General features: G+C 43.0%; 1 protein-coding gene across 10 annotated transcripts in view; it reads left to right on the plus strand.

Moving 5' to 3' along the window:
- Positions 1-17,879, plus strand: part of ESRP1 (epithelial splicing regulatory protein 1) — a 71,886-nt gene that overhangs the window by 1,193 nt on the left and 52,814 nt on the right. For 8 of the 10 annotated variants that reach the window (XM_005563716.4, XM_005563718.4, XM_005563720.4 and 5 more), the window contains exons 1-4: positions 582-1,029; positions 1,536-1,664; positions 2,884-2,997; positions 6,041-6,155. In XM_005563716.4, coding sequence (XP_005563773.1) covers positions 898-1,029; positions 1,536-1,664; positions 2,884-2,997; positions 6,041-6,155 — 490 coding nt within the window. In that variant the 5' untranslated portion in view covers positions 582-897. Of the gene's footprint in view, positions 1-581; positions 1,030-1,535; positions 1,665-2,883; positions 2,998-6,040; positions 6,156-17,879 lie in introns of those variants that run through there. The other 2 variants (XM_073999097.1, XM_073999098.1) reach the window with 1 other exon arrangement.

The following is a 17,879-nucleotide window of genomic DNA, read 5'->3' on the forward strand; positions in this document are numbered from 1 at the left end:
TGTTAGCTCGGGAGCGGCTTTTCCGGGGATCGGCAGTTGCCCCTGCCACCTCCTGGCTGCGGTTGGCAGGTCCCTCCCTCAGCGGTTCGTCCTCCACCGGCGCCGCGCCCTGGGCAGCTCCGCGCCCCGGGCCTCACCTCTGGCCTCCTTTCGCCTCCCTGTACCTGGCCTTTTCGCTTGACCCTTCAGAACCTTCAGGCTTCATTCCCCGCAGCCGGTATTCTCCGAGCCCCCCCGCCCCGCACCTCTCAGTGGGGACCCCTCCCCCCAGCGACTCCGCGCCCTTTACCTCTCCGAGCCCTTTTCCCGTCTGGCCTCGTCTACCCTCTGGATGGCAACCGCCTCTTCCCCGCCCCTCGCGCCTCCCCCTCCTCCTCTCTCGCCCTGGCCTCTCCATTCATCCAGCCATTGTCTCCCGCCCCTTCTTCCCCCTCCCCAAGCGGCCTCCTCCCCCACCGCTGCCACGTCGTGGTTTGAAGGAGCCAATGGGCCGGCGCCGCCAGGTGTCTCTTACCTGCACCACGTGGGGGAGGGGGAAGGGGCGGGCAGGTAGAGCCACATCCCAAAACAGAAAAGCTTTCAGCCATTGCGTGCCTCCCGGGGGTGCAGCATTGCTCCAGGCTTTTTGCATAGACGCCCGGGCAACTGAATACAAAAAGGGCAGGCCTCCTGCGCCCTCCTTCCCACCCCCCTTCCTGCCCTGGGCGTGGAGCACCGGCCAGGTGTGGGCTTGGGTGGTTGGTTACCGCCTTTTGCAGTAGCAGCAGCGAGGAGGGGGGGTGGGCGCTCTTTCTTTTTCTCTTAGAAGAGGGTTTAGCACAGGTTTTTTCGTTCTCACTTCCACCCCGCCTTACCTCCTCCTGACCCCCCCCCTTCTCCCCCTCCCCACCTATCGTCATGACGGCCTCTCCGGATTACTTGGTGGTGCTTTTTGGGATCACTGCTGGGGCCACCGGGGCCAAGCTAGGCTCGGATGAGAAGGAGCTGATCCTGCTGTTCTGGAAAGTCGTGGATCTGGCCAACAAGAAGGTATTTCTTCACGTTTTCGTCTAAATGCAAGGAATGGGGCAAGAAGTTTGTAGTAGAGGTTTGGGCGGGGAGGGGGGTGGAGGTAGGTAAATAAGTGCTCTTGTTTGCCCCCTTGTGAGTCTGGACCCGCGGCCTAGGGAAGCTAGAGTAAAACCAAACTTGTTGGCCAACTGCCTTGGAGCCATTTCAGCCCTCCGCAACCTGGCTCAGGTGGGGAGGCCAGCGCTACCGAGAATGGTTCTTTGGCCGTCGGGGGACGCCCCGCCGAGACGAGGTGGGGTCTCGGAGGCCCCGGGATCCACTTCCAGGGCCTTTCCGACCTATCGGGTGGGGGGTGGGGCGGGGGGGCAGGAACGCACTGGAGCCGATGGCGAGTCAAGAGCTTTGATTCTGCGTCCGGACCCCTAGAGAGGCGCGGGTCCCCCCAGCAGGGGAGCGAGGGTGGAGGGTGCAGAAAGCAGCTCCGAAATTGAGGGAAACTGACCCCTGCTTCTTTACCTTCGGAGGTGGGACAGTTGCACGAAGTACTAGTTAGACCGGATCAGTTGGAACTGACGGAGGACTGCAAAGAAGAAACTAAAATAGACGTCGAAAGCCTGTCCTCGGCGTCGCAGCTGGACCAAGCCCTCCGACAGGTGACAGCCCCGGGTCACGCCGCCCACCCCAGCCTGGGCCCAACCCCACCGCACCCTACGCCCTCTCAGGGCGGCCCACGCGTGTTCCCGGAGCAGGGTGGCAAGACTCCCGCCCGGCCGCGTGGGTGGGAGCCCCGTCTGAGGGCCGGAGCGCACCGTTTGGGCGGGGGTCGCTGCTTCTCTTCACCTCCCGGCCCCAAGGGTTTGGGACCGACATTCACTAGTTTTCGAGTTGCTTCCAGAGTAGTTACTGGAGCGGGAGAGTCAGCTCCATTTTGCCAATTGATTGACGTGCGGAGTTTGAATCCTAGCGCCCCCATCTCCAGGTCCAGACCCTAGACGCGCCGCTCCCCTGCGGGGTTTGGGCCCACAGCCTTCGGGCAGAGGGCGCTGTGGCGTAGACGTCCAGGCGGGCCCGCGGGTGTGCAAGAAGTAGCACAGTTTGGGTCGGAACTTGAAGGTGCCTGCCTGGTTTCAGGCTTCTGAACTCCCAACGAAAGGCTCGGTCCGTCGTTATTTCTTTAGTGGCCTTGGTCCCAGGACCAGGGAGGTTTTTGAGGTCCGAACGTGCAAGGCTGCCCGTTGGGTCACTGCGGAACTGATGGAATCCCCTTATTAGGACTGAGGTGACCTAAAAACCGGCTGTTCCGGGGTGCTGACGGGTGCCGGATCGGGTAGGGCGGGGTGCTAAACCTGTGCACAGATGAATGCTCTGCGCTCTCATGACCTCTGCCCTAGCACACGAGCCTCGAGTTATAGGAGAAAGCTATCCTTTCTGGGGTGTATTCATCCAAGACTTTTTTCCAGATCTGTATACCCAGTACCCGTATTTGTTTATCAGAAGCTGGGGTCTTAAGCCTGGCACATCCAAACAAACAAAAAGTAACACTAAGGAATGATGTAATCTGAAGGCAACCTGCTGATGAGATGAGACATCTGACTTAAGTCTTGAGTGAATTTTTTTGTAAAAACAGAAGGGAGAATGCATTGACAAGTTTCTCCTGGGCGCGAACTGCGGATTGATTGGAAAGCTTCCCTACCTCGAGGAAGTAAGGAGGTTTGTGGGAAAGGAGTCTGTCTTTCCAAGGTTGCCCCAGCACCGGTGTCCCCCATCAGGGCCCTTATCTCAGTTTTCTCTGGCTATCGCCAAGGGGAGTTACTTTGCAGAGTTTCTAAATGGTGCATCAGTTGCATCCCTGTGTGTATCTTGTTCTTGCAGTTTAACCAGTCAGTGAGCAATGAACTGAATATTGGAGTAGGGACTTCTTTCTGTCTCTGTACTGATGGGCAGCTTCATGTCAGGCAAATCCTGCATCCTGAGGCTTCCAAGAAGGTAAGAGTGCTGGCTTCTGGAAAAAAAAAATGGTTGGACCTTTGGGGTGACTGGAAGTTTTTAAAAATTTTTGGTTTATTCAAGTTTCTCGGTTTTTAAAAATATGCATATAGGGAGTTATTTTAATGAGTACAGAATTTCAGTTTGGGAAGATGAAAAATCTCTGGAAATGGATGGTGGTTATGGTTGCAAAATATGTTAATGTACTTAATGTTTTACTGAACCATACTCTTAAAAATTATTAAAATGTAAATCTGGTGTTATGTATATACAAAGATACTCTTTGGTAACTTAAAATAGTCTCTTTATGTCCAATTTTCAAGATGCATGACACTCTCCCTTTCCCAAAGCTAATATGGAGTGTGAATTTTTGACATTTAAAATAACTATAGAGAGGAAAGAACTATTTTTAGTATGTCATAATATTCCCATTTGTGTTGAAAATCCTAGAAAGGAAGGAAAAAAGAATTAAACCTTTAAAGTTGTATTTCTAATCATTTCATTAAAAAGGCTACTTAAATAAGACAACGTTGTATCTAGTGAAACCACAATCGTAGCACTCTTCACTTTGTCTGATTTTAAGTAAATGTTCAAAACTGATTCTTGCATCAAAACAAAAGGGTCACCCTCATCTTTTACCTTTGCTCGTTTTTCTGACATAGAGAGGATTACAGAGTGAGAGAAATATAGTCTTACTATAGGTAAAATGTGATTTCTCTCCCTGGATAAATACCAAGAGGCTGTGGGAAAAGGAACAGCAGAGGCAACCCACCCAGTGTAGCCAATCATTGCTAATACACTGTCTCTTAACAACTTAAATTAGTTTGAGCTGTAACTTTTTATTGTGGTAGGCAGGCACTGAGCTTGAAAAGATGGAAGTAGAATATATTTAGGTACCTGTATGAGGCAAGGCTTGCAATGAAAGATGTAGACTGACAAATGACCCAGGCAAGTAAGCACAGATTTTATTTCGTTTAATATATTATGACAATTTAAAAAGTTTGAAGGAGTAACTCAAGTTCTTGTGTCTTCAGGAAATCTCTCCTTTTATATGAGTCTTAGTAATTATTTGATAAAAGGGGAAGAATTTTTTTAAAAAATTAAATGCTAGACTAGTTGCTACATCCTTACCAGACATAGTGATAAGTAAGGATTACTTTTTTCCTCCCAGACTCACATGACAGAAGGACAAGACTTAATCTTTTCTGTTGGGCCAGAGGAAAATAGCTGTTTTCATTATTTAGGTGGACTACTTTGGGTATAGGAAAACATCTGGAGAAAAAGTAAGACTTTTTCCTCAGCCACTACTATTAGGATTTTGATTAAATACAGAAACTAAAACAATTTTATAGTGAAAGTAATCCTGTATATTCATTAAAGGGAAAATGGCAAAACATGAAAAAATCCTGCCACTCAATACATTAAAATGTTCTTCTCTAACATGAACATGTTTGGATATATTCTTCCAGAATTCTGTAGACAAGCATTATTTACAAAGAGCATTCATACTGCATAAGCCTTTTAGCCTACATTATCTAATAGAACATCAACATTGTTATAAGCACTAAATAAAATACTCAGTATTTTAAATGGACACAACAACTTAAACTGATTATTGTTGAACATGTGAGTTACTGTCCTTACAAACAGCTTTTAAGTGAGCATCTTTGTAGGTAATAGGCAGGTTTCGTGGTTCTTTTAGTTGTTAACTTTTTTAAAAGCTGTGACCATGATGCAGCAATACTGATTTCAGAATACAGCATGAATAGGTCACATCTAATAAAATCCAATAGAAGGAACTTGGAGAGGAGACATTTTGCATGAACATTTAACATTTAAAAGTCTTAATTTCCTTGATGTTCTAATGTAAAAATGGGTAAAAATTCCCAGCAAATTAACACAAACAATTTTGAAATTTTAAGAAAAATCTAAATTGAGTTTTTAAAAGGATTATCTTTAAAAGCTATCCAATGCTGAGTTATTTTGTTAAAACAACAAAAGAAACAGTAGTGTAATATTTGTCCAGACAATTGTGCTTTGCTTAATAGCCACAGTAGTGGTGCTAATAGCTAAGAATAGCAGTAACAATTTCTCCTTTGCCTTTGGGATTTGTGAGTTTGTTTTTGTTTTTGTTTGAAGTCTAATTTGAGTTCAAAGGTACAGCTACAATATTGGTCAAGAAGACTAATGTGGGACTATTATTTGGCACAAAAATAAGCCTTTTCAGTTAATCAGGAATTTACTATTCTAATCTCACTACTGAAAATATGCATTATTAGAACCCAATAGTTAGAACTACCCAGTTTTACAATCTAATCCTGCATCTGTATGAAAACTGAAAGGGCTGCTAGTGCTGCCTGAAAATACAGATGTTCTAAAATGGTTATGGCTGGAAAAAAGAGTAGTATTAACAGCCAGAAAATATGAAGTATAACAGCCCAAATGTATCACAGCTTCAGAATTGTTTCGAATGGAATGCATACTGAAGCACAAACATGGTAATCCACTGCCTTAAAACAATAATTTTTTTTCATGAGACTGGTACATAGGATCTAATATAGAAACAGGACCAACTTTTAAAAATAAAGCAACTCTTGGCCGGGCGCGGTGGCTCAAGCCTGTAATCCCAGCACTTTGGGAGGCCGAGACGGGCGGATCACGAGGTCAGGAGATCGAGACCATCCTGGCTAACACAATGAAACCCCGTCTCCACTAAAAATACAAAAAAATTAGCCGGGCGTGGTGGCGGCGCCTGTAGTCCCAGCTACTCGGGAGGCTGAGGCAGGAGAATGGCGGGAACCCGGGAGGCGGAGCTTGCAGTGAGCCGAGATCGCGCCACTGCACTCCAGCCTGGGCGACAGAGCGAGACTCCGCCTCAAAAAAAAAAAAAAAAAAAAAAAAAAAATAAAGCAACTCTTACATTAAAATTTAAATTTTTTCCATTGTAAAATATGCTTATATTTCAATTTTTAGGTTCCTAATTGTAAGAGAAACATTGAACCAAATTCACCTAGTTAACAGTATCTACTTTGTCCTTCCTCAGAATGTACTATTACCTGAATGCTTCTATTCCTTTTTTGATCTTCGAAAAGAATTCAAGAAGTGTTGCCCTGGTTCACCTGATATTGACAAACTGGATGTTGCTGCAATGACAGAGTGTATCCTTTAAATCATTACTCAAGAATCATTTGAAAAGATAGTTCCAGGAAAAAAATGGTAATTCAAGAAACTTTCAAACATTTTAAATTTTGTCAGCATATGGATAAAATTGGCCTGTCCAAAATTTGTCTACTCTGCTGAGAAACTAACACAATTATAGACGTCTTTGAAAGTAGTTATAATTAATCAGATGGTTGGATGGATTTGGAGATGGATATTTTGGTGAGGTGATCACATGTAGAATAGGATTCCGTTTCAGATTATGTAATGTGTGTGTGTGCGCTGGAGAAAGAACATGAAGACTTCAGTGCAGAGTCTAAGGCCACTTTTTCTTGGTTACTGTGATTTTAGGTTTATTTTGGCTTCTTTAGAATGAAGTCAAATAATTTTTTTAATTAGTGGATATATCCCCTTTACAAACTGCAGTTCACTGGTCCCGCTTTTAGCCTCCCCTGAGTTTTTCAAATACAAGATTATGCTAATTATAATAAGCCATCTTTGAAGATGATAAAATGGGGGTCTGGATTGTTCCCCACATTCTTTAGTTACCAAAATAATATATTTGATGCATGATATATTGTAAAAGTAATTTTAAAATTACAAATCTATAATCACAAATGACCCATCATCTTACATTCATTAAGTCTTTAAAGTGCTAACTAATAAGCAGGCATGTGCTAATATATCAGATGTAAAGTTGAGTAATTGTTGCCTTGGGTGGCTTCCCAAAAGCCACTGTGAGAGTCATCATGAAGTTAAAACTAAGTTACCTTCAGTAACTTGTGGGTTGTAGATGCTTATTCCCAAACTTTCTCATTCATTTTCAGGAACTAAAGCCTGGTTTTTGTGTTACTTCAGGATTTTTTTTCCTGATTGAAGTTTGCTTGCATATATTTCATAACTACTTGTAAACAGGTCAAATCCATTTTCCTTTGCCTTCTTCTTGGAGTCAGGTAGCTGGAATTTTGGCTTAGCATGACCGCTAGTGTTGGGAAGAGGGTGTAATAAGTTCACTGTGACAGAATTCTTATAAGAATTTTGTTAAAAAGTTGGTACAGCAGAAAAATTCTCACTGGTTGTTCTGTTGGTTTGAATGTTGTATTAGACAGCTCAAGCTTCCATAACAAATACCATAGACCAGGAAGCTTAAACAACAGAAATTTACTTTCTCACAGTTTTGGAGGCTGGGATGTCCAAAATCAGGGTGTCAGCATGGTCAGGTTCTGGTGACAGCTCTTCCTGGCTTGCAGGTAGCTAGCCACCTTTTCTGGGGGGATAGCAGAAGGAGTTATCTTCTTACAAGGTCACTGCCCTATCTAATTAGACCCCTCCACCCTTTGACCTCATTTAAACTTAACTCCTAAAGACCCTCTCTCCAGATAGTTAAATTGGGGGTTGGGCTTCAACATAGGACTTTGGGGGAGGTGGGGAACACAATTCAGTTCTTAAGTATAAAACTTTTTGATGCAGATAGTTGGTCTTCTACAAAATAGCCAGAGTACCTAGAGAAAAATTAGAAGACAGTGGAGGAAAAATCTAATAAGCTATCTTAATTTAGAAAAAGACAACTTCTGGTTGGACGGGGTGGCTTACGTCTGTAATACCAGCACTTTGGGAGGCTGAGGAGGGAGGATGGGTTGAGACCAGGAGTGTTGACACCAGCCTGGGCATTATTGCGAGAACCCATCTCTACAAAAAGTAAAATGAAATAAAAATATTTTAAAAAATGAAAAAAACAACTTCAGTAAGGAAAGGAAGTATATTAAGGATTATTGCGCCGGGGCAATATAGAGAAACACAATGTCAACAAAAAATAAAAAAATTAGCTGCACATGGTTGCATAAGGCTGTAGTCCCAGCTCTACTTAGGAGGCTGAGGTGCAAGGATTGCTTGAACCCAGGAAGTCGAGGCTGCAGTGAGCTGTAATTGTGCCACTACACTCCAGCCTGGGTAACAGAGCAAGACCCTGTCTCAAAAAAAGTGGATTTTATTCTTAAATGTTTTAATATTTAATATCATACTTGTACATGTCTTTCTCATTTAACAAGTTAGAAATGCTAATAAGCTTTCTTAGCAACGGTTTTTGTGTTACATTGCTGCTGTGGTCAGTTATTTTGACTGCTATTCAGAGGAATACTTAATTTCCCTGACTAGGCTACCAGACCAATTTCTGAGGCTAAAAGCAATTATGTCCAATCTGAATATCAACTTGTGCTCATCTGTGCAAAGTATTTCTACAATGTCTGAACTGAAGAATAGTTCTGTTCTTTCAGAGCATTAAACATTTTCCTTGCCAATATGAAAGTGACGCTGAATTGGGAGATCTATAGTCATTAAACATGGTTTTGCCAAGTGGACAGAAGGTCATTTTACTCTTCAGGAATTACCTGTTTCACCTGGTAAACCAGTGGGGGAGGGAAAGGGGCTTCTGTAAACACCTGGAGAAGAGCAGATAAGAGAATGTGCAGGTTGAAGTGTTTAATTTTTTTGGTTGTGAAATACTTGTATTCTTGATTGGTTGTTTTAAATGAGGATACAGATATATCAATTTGGACCCTCAGTGATGTCACAATATTCTAAGTGTGTTGGAAACGTGCTTTATTAACTTTATATCCAAGTAAATTTAAAATTTTTAATAATTCAGTTTTAGCTGGGCAAGGTGGCTCATGCCTGTAATCACAGCACTTTGGGAGGCCAAGGTGGGTGGATCACTTGAGGTCAAGAGTTCAAGATCAACCCTGCCAACATGGCGAAGCCCCATCTCTACTAAAAATACAAAAAGTAGCCGGGCATGATGGCGCACATCTGTAATCCCAGCTACCCAGGAGGCTGAGGCAGGAGAATCACTTGAACCCAAGAGGCAGAGGTTGCAGTGAGCTGAGATCACACCATTATACTCTAGCCCAGGTGACAGAGTGAGACAAAAAAATTTTTTTTTCATTTTTTAGAGATGGTTCCTCATATTTTGCCCTGGCTGTTCTCAAACTCCTGGCCTCAAGCCATCCTCCTGCCTTGGCCTCCCAAAATGCAGGATTATAGCTGTTTGCCACCATATCCTGGCCTCATTTATTTTTTAATTAGTAGGCTTTATTTTTTTGAGATGTAGTTGAGCTATGTTACCCAGCCTTGTCTCAGACTGCTGAACTCAAGCAATTCTCCTGCCTCAGCCTCCTGAGAAGTTCAGATTACAGGCGCATCTGCTGTACCTGTAATCTCAACTTTTTATTATTATTATTATTATTATTGTTGTTATTATTATTTTGAGATGGAGCCTCCCTCTGTTACCCAGGCTGGAGTAAAATGGCACGATCTTAACCCACTGCAACCTTTGCCTCCCGAGTTCAAGCGATTCTCATGCCTCAGCCTCCCAAGTAGCTGGGATTACAGGTGCCTGCCACTATGCCTGGCTAATTTTTGTATTATTAGTAGAGGTGGGGTTTCACCATGTTAGCCAGGCTGGTCTCCAACTCCTGAGCTCAAGTTATCCACCCATCTCGTCCTCCCAAAATGCTGGGAGTACAGGTGTGAGCCACTGCACCCGGCCCCAACTTTATTTTTTAGACCAGTTTTAGGTTTAGAGCAGAATTGGGCAGAAAGTATAGAGTGTTCTTATATAACCCTTGTTACACACATACATACACACTCTCTCTCACTCACTCCCCCACTGTCAACATGCTGCACCATTGAGCAGAAAGTATAGTGTTCTTATAGAACCCTTGTTATTCTCTCCCTCTTCCTCTCCTCCTCTCCACTTGCCCCCTCACTGTCAAAGTGCTATACCAGAGTGGTACATTTGTTACACCTGATGAGCCTACATTGACAGTCATTATTACCCAAAGCTCATAGTTTACATTGGGTTTCACTTTTGGTCTTGTACATTCTATGGATTTTGACAAATGTATAATGACATCTATCTACCATTGTTGTATCAGAGTACATTGTAGTAATAGCATAGTACAGAATAGTTTTTTTGTTTAGTTTTGTGTTTTTACCTGCTACCTTAAAGTCTTTTATCCCTAATAGAGTAGTTTTATTGCCTTAAGACTCCTCTGTACTTTGGCCAATCATTCCTCCCTCTGCCTTAACCCCTGACAACCACCAATCTTTACTGTCTCTATAGTCTTGCCTTTTCTGGGAGGTCATATAGTTGGAATCGTGTAGTATGTAACCTTTTCAGATTGTCTTTTTAGCCAGTAGTATGCATTTAAGATTAGTCCATGTTTTTTCGTGGCTTTATAGTTTCTTTTTAGCACTGAATTTCATTGTTTGGATGTATGGTTTGTTTATTCGCCTACAGAAGGACATCTTGGTTGCTTTCAAGTTCTTGCAAATATGAATAGTGCTGTTATAAACATCACATGCAGGTTTTCATGTGGACATAGGTTTTTTTATTCATTTTTATTTCTATTTTTTTTGAGACAGAGTCTTGCTCTGTCACCCAGGCTGGAGTGCAGCGGCGGTGATCTCGGCTCTTTGCAAGCTCCACCTTCCAGGTTCACGCCATTTTCCCGCCTCAGCCTCCGGAGTAGCTGGGACTACAGGTGCCCACCACCACGCCCGGCTAATTTTTTGTATTTTTAGTAGAGACGGGATTTCACCATGTTAGCCAGGATGGTCTTGATCTCCTGACCTCTTGATCCGCCCTCCTCGGCCTCTCAAAGTGCTGGGATTACAGGTGTGAGCCATTGCGCTCAGCCTAGGATTTTTATTTATTTTGGTAAGTATCAAGGAGTGTGATTGCTGGATCATATGGGAAGAGTGTCATTTTTTATATCTCACTGCAATTTTTGTGTTTAAGGCAGACTTTTTTCCAGGGGGAATGGTGAGGGAAAGCAACCAGGCCTTGCATTTAAAAGAACAATATGTGGAACTTGAATAATATGCAGTATTTCAAGGCATTTATGGAAGATGAAAGAAAATTATAGTGTGGTCACTTTCTTTTTCCCCCCTAAAGTCTCACTTTCGCTCAGGCTGGAGTGCATTGGTGCTGTAATGCTATCATGGTCATGGCTCACTGTAGCCTCAAACTCCTGTGCCCTAGGCTCAAGTAGTTGGTACTGCAGACGTGCACCACTGTGCCAGGCCAATGTTGCGTATTTCTAATGGAAGAAGAGACTAAAACCCAATTTGTAGAGTCACAAAGTCTGAGCTGAGTATACACTGCCACACAGCAGCTTTGCTTTCCTGGGAGTTACTAGTGTCTGCCGAGCCAAACTTTAATCTTGAGTATTCCAAAATGAAAGCTTTGTAAGTGAAGTGCCATGTAAATGAAAAAGTAGGACCATTTTGATAAAGAAAGGGTTTAGGAATTTTTTTCTTTTTCTTTTTCTTTTTTTTTTTTTTTTTTTGAGATAGAGTCTCACTCTGTCGCCCAGACTGGAGTGACACAATCTTGGCTCACTGCAACTTCTACCTCTCGGATTCAAGCGATTTTCCTGCCTTAGCCTCCCAAGTAGCTGGGACTATAGGAGTCTTCCACCTCGCCTGGCTGATATTGTATTTTTTGTAGACACGGTATTTCACCATATTAGACAGGCTGGTCTTGAACTCCTGACCTCAGGTTATCCACCCACCTCAGCCTCCCAAAGTTCTGGTTTTACAGGCATGAGCCACCCCACCTGACCCTGACCAGGAATTTCATGAGTGTAGTTCTGGTTCTTATTTTTGGCACTTCTTTCCCTCTTTTGTCTTTGTATTTGTTCAAAAATACTTTTTTTTTTTTTTTTTTTTTTTTTGAGACAGAGTCTCTGTCTTGCCCAGGCTGGAGTGCAGCGTGCAATCTCTGCACACTGCAACCTTCGCCTTCTGGGTTCAAGCAATTCTCCTGTCTCAGCCTCCCAAGTAGCTGAGATTACAGGATGTGCCACCATGCCCAGCTAATTTTTGTATTTTTAGTAGATACGGGGTTTCACCATGTTGGCCAGGCTGGTCTGGAACTCTTGACCTCAGGTGATCTGCCCTCCTCGGCTTCCCAAAATGCTGGGATTACAGGCGTGAGCCACTGTGCCTGGTCCTAAAACACATTTCTGATGTTGATATTAGGCCTTTGAGTTATTCCAGTTTTATTGTTGCCTGCTTTTGAATCATGTGATGCTAGCTGAGAGACCTCATCTAGCAGGTAAACTGTGGATTACATGTTGTAAGCTTTTTACTTAATCAAATGTGGGTGTTGAGGGTGTGATGATAGGGGTTGGGGCTTTTTTTTTTTTTTTTTTTAATTATCTTAGATCCTTTAGGGAAATTAATACTAGTTGTCTCCTGCTGAAAGGACATTTGTGTAAATGGCTTCTTTCATTTTTTTTTTAACTCATTTTTTCCCCCACTAATGTTGGATGGAATTACTTCCTCCTGATTTCTTAACCTGCTTTTTGTTAGCTGTTTGTCAGGAACTTACTTATTCTCACTAATCAAGACTTCTAATATTGTGTTTACATCCCTTTGCCAAGCATTTATTAAGATCTTATTTTTCTGAAAGTATGGTAAGGAGGACAGGTGAAAATAACTATCAATTGACTGCTTACTACATATGCCATGAACGGCTCAGTGGGGAGATTTCATCCCCATTTTATCGCTAGGGAAACTGAGGCTTAGAGGCTTTGTCTTTAAGTTAGATGCTCTAGCATCCAACAATATACAAGGTGAAATAGTTTAGAATGCATACAATCATTTGAGGCACGCTGGCTACCTCAAATAGGTTGTCTCCCTTTTAAGTTAATATCCTGTGTTTGTTCAGCACATATCAAACCGTAAAGCAGTAGAGTTAATTTTGTAAAATATGTATTCCATGATAGGGTATTGCATTCGTATGTGCTGTTTGACATGATTACGATTGCCATTTCACTAGGGCAAATTTTCATTATCAGGAAAAATCACTAAACTGCTCATGCCTGCCCATTCAAAGGTTAGTAGGGTGTGTATGTTTCATCACTTCTTGGGGGTGTAAAGGATTCATGGGGGGTGTGTGTGCACATATGTGTGCTCTATTAGTGTGTGACATTAGCCTGTTTTTCCTATAGGTTACAATTGGGGATAATAGGATAGTAGTTAAGAACATGAACACTGGGGGTAATTTATTTGACCCCTCAGCCTCAGTTTCCCCATCTTAAAATGGGTAAGACTATTGTATAAGGATTAATGAGATAGTGTGTGCTGCCACTTAGCTGGTGGTTAGCCTGCTCCACACTCTGCAATGCTGACTGATCCTGTGGACCCTACCAGGTTGTCGGGTGTCTCAGAACAGGAGAAACAGCTGGTAAGGGACTTTGGAAATGACTTCCTTATTGTTTTAAAACTTATATAAACTATTTTATACAGAGAATTTTTTTTTAACCTTACGTGAGACTAGATGTAGACCTTTCAAAGTGTCAGCTACATGTTAGTACAGGTAAACTTGAAAGTCAGGAGTTTATTCTAACAGTGAAATGAGCTGGGGCTTTATAATTTTACAAACCTTCACTGCCCTGCTGTAAAGGTGAAGGCTAACACTGAATCCTCCTTGGTACTTTTCTGTGTATGGAAGGGATTTTAATATATATAATATATCATCAAGTATACAGATAAGCTGGGCCAGTAGTTGACCTTGTTAGCTGGAGGGGGAAGGAATTATCTCTGGCATCACATTGGCGTGACATGAGCCAAATCAGCAAGGATACTGGTTTGTCATCTGCAGTGAATGAAGTGACTAGAAATACTGCATATTCCTTGCCAGCCCTCAGACTGATGTTAATTAAGTGTGGTTTGTTTTAATTATAAAATATTTTGGCCTGGTACAGTGGGTAATGCCTGTAATCCCAGCACTTTGGGAGGCCGAAGCAGGTGGATAACCTGAGGTCAGGAGTTTGAGACCAGCCTGGCCAACATGGCGGAACCCCGTCTCTACTAAAAATACAAAAATTATCTGGGTGTGGTGGCGGGTACCTGTAATCTCAGCTACTCAGGAGGCTGAAGCATGAGAATTGCTTGAACCTCGGTGGCAGAGGTTGCAGTGAGCCAAGATCGTGCCACTGTACTCCAGCCTGAGCGACAGCAAGACTCCATCTCAAAAACATAAAATATTTTACTTTTAAAATGGGAGTTTGGAAATTTCAAATTAATCCTTTTGTTTTAGAAAGCTTCGGAAGACTTATCAAGGAGTCTCTCCTTTTCCTAATTTGTTTATCCCATATAAGTGTCTTTTTCCAAAGTAAAGTTTTTAATATCCTTTGTTGAATGAGACCCTACCTCCATCTTATTTCTTCTAGGGTATAATTGACTTACTAGGTTTGTTGGAAATCCTTCCGCATGACTCTTCAGTACAATAATATCTCCAAGAAGTAATATTTGTTAGGTAGGGATCTTATTTTTTATCCTCTAAGAGTAAGAGGCTGGGTGCAGTGGCTCATGCCTGTAATCTCAGCACTTTGTGACGCTAAGGCAAGGGGACTGGAGCCCAGGAGTTCAAGACCAGCGTAAGCAACACAGGGAGATCCTATCTCTACAAAAATAAATCTAAAAATTAGCTAGGTGTGGAAGCACACTCCTGTGGTTCCAGCTACTTGGGAGGCTGAAGTGGGAGGATCACTTGAGCCCAAGATGTCAAAGCTATACAGTGAGCCTTAATCACACCACTGCATTCAAGTGTGAAGATCCTGCCTCACCAAAAAAAAAAAAGCTGGGAAGTAAGGTTTAAAACTAAGGTTGTATTAACCTGAGACAGCTGGTTGGGATATGACAAAAGTAGGATTTTAAGTATGTGTGCATCTGTGTCTGAGTGGTTTTTTTTTTTTTTTTTCTGATACGGAGTCTCGCCCTGTCACCCAGGCTAGGGTACAGTGTGCGATCTCAGCTCATTGCAACCTCCACCTCCCGGGTTTGAGGATTCTCATACCTCAGCCTCCCAAGTAACTGCTGGGATTACAGATGTGCATCACCATGCCTGGCTAATTTTTTAACTTTACTTTTAGTAGAGATGGGGTTTCACCATGTTGGCCAGGCTGGTCTCAAACTCCTGGTGTCAAGTGATCCACCCACCTTGGCCTCCCAAAGTATTGGGATTACAGGGGTGAGCCACCACACCTGGCTTCTATTTTTTTTTTTTTAATTTTATTTTTACGTTTTTCACTCCTCTCAGCTCATACCTAGGTTTTAGATTTTTTCCCCCAGCATTTTATTGCTGTTGTTAAATAGTTTTGGTTGTTTTGACTTCTGGTTATATTTTCTTATGGTGACATTTTTTGTTTCCTTCAAAGCTCACTTTAAAATATATCAGATTATATGTAGAACTTAAATTTAAAATTTTGCAACCAAACTGGGCACAGTGTCTCAGGCCTGTAATCCCAGCATTTTGGGAGGCTGAGGTGGGCAGATCACTTGAGCCCAGGAGTTTTGAGACCAGCCTGGCCATCGTGGTGAAACCCTGTCTCTACAAAAAATACAATTAGCCAGGCATGGCGGCATTCGTCTGTAATCCCAGCTACTTGGGATGTCAAGGCTGGACAATCATTTGAACCCGGGAAGTGGAGGTTGCAGTAAGCCGAGATCACGCCACTACACTCCAGCTTGGGCAACACAGTGAGACCATGTCTCGAAAAAATAAATAAATTAAGCAAACAGCTAGGTTTGGTGGCACACGCTTGTAATCCTTACTCCGGAGGCTGAAGTGCGAGGGTCACTTGAACCCCAGGAGTTCTGGGCTGTAGTGCGGTATGCCCATCCAGCATCCGCAGTAAGTTCATCATCAATATGGTGACCTCCGGGAGTGGAGTGGAGGGCTGCCTAAGGTGGAGTGAACTGTCCCAGAAACAGAGCAGGTTAAAACTCATGTGCTGATCAGTAGTGGGATCGCACCTATGAATAGCCACCGCAATCCAGCCTAGGCAACATAACAGGACCCTAGTCTCAAAAAAAATAAAAAGGACAACTCTTTTTTTTTTTTTTTTTTTTGAGACGGAGTCTCACTGTCGCCCAGGCTGGAGTGCAGTGGTGCGATCTCAGCTCACTGCAAGCTCCACCTCCTGAGTTCACGCCATTCTCCTGCCTCAGCCTCCTGAATAGTTGGGACTACAGGCCCCCGCCACCACACCGGCTAATTTTTTGTATTTTTTTTAGTAGAGATGAGGGTTTCACCGTGTTAGCCAGGATGGTCTCGATCTCCTGACCTCGTGATCCGCCCCCCCACCGCCTCGGCCTCCCAAAGTGCTGGGATTACAGGCATGAGCCACCGCGCCGGGCCCATAAAGGCAACTCTTTTAAGACTAACATCTCTATCACATGATTTTAGAAAATTCAGTTTTTAGATGGAAGACTAATCAACTTTTCTCTTTTTTTCTTGCTATGTTTTATCAGCTACTCCTTTGTTCGTTAGCACAGGTATTATAAGCCTGTCAACATGAAATTGTGTTACTGTACAATAAATGAAAGTAAACCATAGAAATGGACTTAACACCTTGTGAGGGTTCTGTGGCAAGGAAAACAGCTTTCAGATGAAACTTCGAATTGGAGTAATTATAAAACAGTTTAAACTTGTCTGAGTTAATGTATCACCTTATTAAAAACTTAGTTTAAAAAGATATTATTTACAAGTAAAAATTGGATGTTCTGAAACCAGATGTGACCAATTTTAGGTAGTTGGGAAGGATAACTTTTTTAAGTAGATAAGCTAATATTGATAAACTTCATACAATTTCTCTCTGAATTATATCCTCAGCTAACACAAGTGTGAATTAAATCCTCAAACCTGTTTCATCAGTGGTGGTCATAAGGAAAGTGTCCCTCCTGTTAATATATAGACCAAGTCTCTAGATTCCTCTAACATGCATATACAGTTTTACTTGCTCATTTGCAGCCTGAAATGATGAGTTTTGTTCCCACCACCTCTGCCTGTACCCTTCCTCATTTCCTTGAGGCATTTCTCATTTGTAAAGCTGGCTAAGCCTGTTTGTGCTGTTGTGGCTGCCTTGAGGGCAGAATGAGTAAGTTGCATGAGGAGCTATAAATCAGGAGGCACAGACTCATCTTTCCTTCCCTCAAGATCAGACGTGTAGCAAGTAATTCAATATATACTTATAAATTGATAGGGGAAAGAATTACTACTAAAACTTTTTTTCTCATTCCTCTCTGTCACTCGTTTTCAGTGATGCTAAGGATCATAGATTGAAGAAACTGGCCTACTGAGGCTGTGTGTGTGTGTAAGGAGATGGCTTGGGCATTCAGGAGGTTGGGTGACTTACAAGTTGTTACACAGCTTAGCGCCGCTGATCCTGGTTGTGACGGCTTAAAGGGAGACGTGCTGGGACGTGTTGTGTGGCACCAAGGTAGCCAAATGTCAAGAACATATCCTTAGTTAAAAAGTAGAATTCATTACAATGATTCTTCAGCTACAAGTCTATTTTTAACCAGGCAGGAATGCTTTCCATTTTTACTTTTTATCTCTGTCTGCTTTAGTTGACTTTTATCTATGAATTTATAAAACTTCTCACACACTATTGTTCAATAGTCAAATCACAGCTGTCGTGTAATCCCACCTCCATTACCCAGCAGCCAGGTGACTGGGTGAACTACTGAACATCACTCAATCCCAGTGGTTTGTTTGAGATGGAGTCTTGCTCTGTCACCCAGGCTGGAGTGCAGCGGCCATGATCTCGGTTCACCGCAACCTCTGCCTCCCGGGTTCGAGCGATTCTTGTGCCTCAGCCTCCTGAGTAGCTGGGATTACAGGCATGCGCCACCACATCCAGCTGATTTTT

This window comes from Macaca fascicularis, chromosome 8 (assembly GCF_037993035.2).
Source record: "Macaca fascicularis isolate 582-1 chromosome 8, T2T-MFA8v1.1".
Classification (NCBI taxonomy): Eukaryota; Metazoa; Chordata; class Mammalia; order Primates; family Cercopithecidae; genus Macaca; species Macaca fascicularis.